This window comes from Triticum dicoccoides, chromosome 7A (genome assembly GCF_002162155.2).
Source record: "Triticum dicoccoides isolate Atlit2015 ecotype Zavitan chromosome 7A, WEW_v2.0, whole genome shotgun sequence".
In the NCBI taxonomy this organism is placed as follows: Eukaryota; Viridiplantae; Streptophyta; class Magnoliopsida; order Poales; family Poaceae; genus Triticum; species Triticum dicoccoides.
In genome coordinates, this window is record NC_041392.1 from 4,350,393 (window position 1) to 4,355,079 (window position 4,687).

The following is a 4,687-nucleotide window of genomic DNA, read 5'->3' on the forward strand; positions in this document are numbered from 1 at the left end:
AGTAGAGGCATACTAGTGACACTTTGTTTGTCTATGTATTCACACAAGTCTTATGTTTCCGGTTAATACAATTCTAGCACGAATAAAAAACATTTATCATGATATAAGGAAATAAATAATAACTTTATTATTGCCTCTAGGGCATATTTCCTTCAAAAGTGTGTTCACATACGAACACGTCACGGTGTACTCTCAACGCCAGGGGTGATGCACCGTAGCTCACGCCGAACCCATATACTTTTTACCCTAGGTTTAGATCCCTCCCTTGTTATTTCTCTCTCGTTCTTCGTTCGTTCTTCGTGTTGAAGGGCAGCGATCCTCGAGGCTCTAGGGGCGAGTGAATCGACCTAGGGCAACCTATAGCCGCTGCGCATCTAGACGGGGTCCCTTCTGGGTGCGTGGGGTTCCTGGTCTACAAAAACTCCCGTGGATTGCTTGTGTACGGCCCTTCTAGGCGGGTCGCCTTCGGCGTTAGCTATGTGCATCAACTCTGGCGTCGCGGGTACACTTTTTGGCGATTCGGCGGGGACGAAAGATCGAGAATCGTCATCAACCATGTCTTATCTCCCCAACCCGTCAGAATCAAATTAGGTCAAGACAGAGATCACGAGAGAGACGCTCTGGGCGCCCATGGTGCGAGGTCGGAGCGCTATTTGGTGCCCTGGAGGGCTTATATGATTGGCACTATTGGGGAGGTGTGCCTGTAATCATGCCTCTGGATGTGGTGTAGTCATGTTTGTGAATTTCATTAACAAATCTCTGTGTAGTTTGTCATGTGCGTGTGATTGCTTGTCTTCGATGGATCGGCAACGCCCTCGAAATTAATCTAACATTGGCGATGGACGATCTCTCCTGATGAGAATAAGGCAAATGTTTGACGCATTGGACTCTTCGCCGGCCCCAACTAGCTCTCGACATGGACTTGTTGTGTCCGTTGTGCACTTTCCAAAGTGATGGCCTCAGTTTCACCGCCTATAATCTGTCCCGTGAACACGAAGTGAACACGAAAACTAACAACTTCCGCTTGGGCAGGGGCAAGGGGTAGGCCTCCCCATCCGAATGGAGTGGAGAAAAGCGGATACCCCGGGTACTCCGAATTTTCCGGCGGTACCCAAAACCATGGTGGAGATACAGAGCATTACTGTACTGTACTGCCATAGACAGCGACGACGGCGGCTGAACCGAGGTATATACATGTCAGTGCAACTGTACGTAATCTCATTTTTTTTACAAATGCATGTTGGACAACCTTGCCGAAATTTAGTCGAATTTTTTGAACCCTGCCACGTATCCATGGTTTTGTTTTCGAGTCTCTTGGCACAAAACCATACTACCTAGTTTTTATTTATTCTTTTGAACCCAAAAGTTTTAGTGGTACTGCTACGTCCCAGCAGCACACGTATACTTATATGCCCCATATATAAATGGAGCCCTGCCTCCCACCTCATTTCTATCTTCTTCTTCTTCTTCTTCTTCTTCTTCTTCTTCTTCCTTCTCCTCCTTTCCCCACGCCATCCCTTCTTGCCAACGTACATACCACGACTCCCAGCCATGGTCTTCTTCTCCCCCACCCTAATCCCCTCCCATCCACGCTCTCTCGGCGTTGTGGATCCGGAGGAGACCATGGAGGCGTTCGTTGCTGTCGCTGTGGTTGTTGCTCAGGCGAGCTGGGACGGCGACAGTAGGCCGTCGTGGGAGGCAGATGCGGCTGTTGTGCCTGTGCCCGTACCGCATGCCGGAGACGGGTGTGCCGGTACGGGAGATGCGGCTGCGGCTGGTGTGCCCCGGAAGCCATGGTCGGACGGCACCACGACTGGCCGTTCCACGGTATGTGTCCCGTGTCAATTCCCAAGCCGAATTCATCACCGTCTTCTCTGGCTCCGACCGCCTCCAAATTCCTTTCCTTTTTGTGCTGCTCTCCTCTCTTCTAGTTACCGGTAAACAGCAACATTAACTGAATTTGAACACCTCCTATACTACACTACACTACACTACAGCAGCAGGTCAGCCAGATACTACAGCTGGGTTATGAATTTTACCATCTGTTTTTCACTGGTAATTGAATGAATCCTGGTAGATATTTCTTCAGATGATTCACCCATCTTTAATTTGTTGTGCCTGACAAACTAATCACCAACATGCATCTCTCTCTGCCTCTCATAGCTGCAGGTTGACCACCCTTGTCGCTGCTGGAAATGGCCGGATCACGGTGGTTCCAGCGCATCAGCCGTCCTGTGGCGCCACCATCGCCTATCGAGTACAACGATCAAGGCATAGTCGACAGCCTCACTGAAAATAACCAGAGAAGCATGTGGGCTAGCAGAAGGATAGGGGAGGACCAACAACTGTACGTAGTCCACGTGCAGGGAGCCGCTGGCATCGGTCTCCCGACTACGCTGCTGGTCAAGAAGTTCCAGAATGCAAACCCAGCACTACTAGTGGATGACAATGTCAAGAACCGCTGCAAGTTGGAGATGACTCTGTTAGCCAGCATCTCTCATGACAACATCATCAATGTGCTACACTTCATCCAGAGGGAAGACGCGATCATGCTCGTCTATGAGTACCCCGTGAATGGCAGCCTTGACTACTGGCTGCACCGGCGGGAGGGGGGCGAGCAGCCATTGAGCTGGCCGCAGACGATTGCCATCGCCATCGGCTTGGCCCAAGGGCTCTGCCACTTGCATCACCGATGCAACAGACCGATTGTCCACCACAACATCAACTCTGAAAACATCTTGCTTGATCAGAATTTCAAGGCCGTGATAGCCAGCTTTGGCATTGCCCAGATGAACATTGCCGGGCTTAACCAACCATTGCCGATCGGGGACATCCCAGTTGGTAACTTTGGGTATGCAGCTCCAGGTACGCCAGGCCATCGATCCACGCAATGGAATTCTGTCTTAACTAACTAGCTTGGCCTTTTAACTTGTATTGATAGTAGTTGATTACTTGCAGAGTATGGTGTCGCAGCAAGCCAGCTGACGGAGAAGGTAGACATTTACAGCTTCGGTGTGCTGCTGCTGGAGCTAGTCACAGGGAAGTTGGCCAATGGAGCAGATGGTCTATTGGCGATTTGGGCTCAGGACAACTGCAATGAATTGATGGCAAACCATCTGAAAATGTTCAAGATTGTCGTGGACAAGGGCATCCCTGATCAAGCGCGGTACATGGAGGAGATGGCGGCCGTGTTCAGGCTGGGTGTGGATTGTACCGTTGGAGATCCGAAGCAAAGGCCGTCCATGCAGATAGCTCTCAAACGACTGTGCCGCAGCCGTGGGCGTGGCCCATTCCGTGGCCTCCTCATCCTGTAAGGCCACAGGCTAAAACCAAGTGCCTTAGTTACTTTAAAATAAAAGAAATGAAATATGCAAGCAAGGGAATGTCCTTGATGTCAATAGGCACCTTTATATCAAAATGTTGCTTCCTCCCGCAATAATGTCCTTTACTTGCTTTTGCCCGTGCACGATGTTCATAATGCTATGGAAACAGAGTGTTGGGCTGTTTGTGCGCCTATGGGGTTGCATGCTCTGTGAGTTGTACACATATCGTTGGTTTGTATCGCCCAGTTTCTGTTAATTAATTGGGTAATTCTCTTCTTCTTAATTAATCGATGAGGCAAATCTTTTGCCTTCGTTTCGAAAAAAAATGTGTGTTGTGTTCCTGGTTGCTCCACACATGCATCTACAGATTCACACTTCTGTTGGATCTTCAATGATGTTAGTCTTTGGGGTGCTTGCTCATTTGAAACTTGCAAAATGAAATTTCTTGTTACAGAATATTGAGTTAAGTAGGCAACATGGCATTCTCATGTTTCTGACAACAAAATCTCGAAATTTTAGGAAGTATTCCCACTGAAAATATTTCATGAGGGCCAATGTATAATCTTCTTGGGTGCATGATGGAAAAGAACAAATGCAATACACAACTATTTTACTAAATTGGATGATAACTAACTAATAGGCTGTAGTTAAATGTAACCTCCCCCTGTGAGTATATAGATGTGTAAATACTGAATGTAAATTGCAGTTCAGTTGTATGATGATTCTGTTAGAATATCTGTTTAAACTCTCATGTAATCTAAACCTTCTCTATCTCTATTTCTCTCATGTACTCGTAGCCTTCTCTGTCTCCTCATCTTGTATCGAGGAGTCCTAGCGATCATCGAAGGATTGTACGCCATGGCAGGGTGCTTCCCGTCTCTCATAAATAAACGTATACGGCTCCCCGTCGGGAGTAGGAACGCTTCCACGAAACACATCTTACATGGTATACAGAGCCTGGCTCTTCCCTATCATCTAGCGACCCAAAACAATCCCATCTATCGCCATGGCCTCCACCTCGGGTGCTGTCGTCCTCAACCTTGGCGCACCCCCAACCGAGAAGTTAACGAGGGGGAACTACCTCCTCTGGAAGGCCCAAGTGATGCCGGCCCTGCGAGGTGCGTAGGTGACCGGCCTCCTGGATGGCAGCGACGCTGGAGCGCGAGTTGCCCTAAGTCAATAAGGGCCGTCGCAACAGAAATCCGCGGGTCTACCGCAATGGAGAACAGGTCAGGAAAACGAGCCGCGAAGGGGGCATCCCTAGCCTAGCGATCGAACCAAAACAACGTGGCAGTACCAGATCCAACCGTAACCGAGGATCCAATGCGGAGGACCGGAAGCAACTGTATGATAGATTGCCAGAA

At 49.0% G+C, this 4,687-nt stretch overlaps 1 protein-coding gene across 1 annotated transcript; it reads left to right on the forward strand.

The window, feature by feature from the left end:
- Positions 1 to 2,195: 2,195 nt before the first annotated feature.
- Positions 2,196 to 3,314, forward strand: LOC119329924 (leucine-rich repeat receptor-like serine/threonine-protein kinase At1g17230). The gene is made up of 2 exons (XM_037603030.1): positions 2,196 to 2,865; positions 2,959 to 3,314. The coding sequence occupies exons 1-2, from the start codon at positions 2,196 to 2,198 to the stop codon at positions 3,312 to 3,314; spliced, it is 1,026 nt and encodes a 341-aa protein (XP_037458927.1).
- The last annotated feature ends 1,373 nt before the right edge of the window (positions 3,315 to 4,687 follow it).

What these genes read in the sequence shown, in the direction of transcription:
- LOC119329924 (XM_037603030.1), top strand. Translation starts at nt 2,196, where the DNA reads ATGGCCGGATCACGGTGGTTCCAGCGCATCAGCCGTCCTGTGGCGCCA. An exon ending in CTTTGGGTATGCAGCTCCAG is followed by an intron (nt 2,866 to 2,958) that starts GTACGCCAGGCC and finishes GATTACTTGCAG; the next exon opens with AGTATGGTGTCGCAGCAAGC.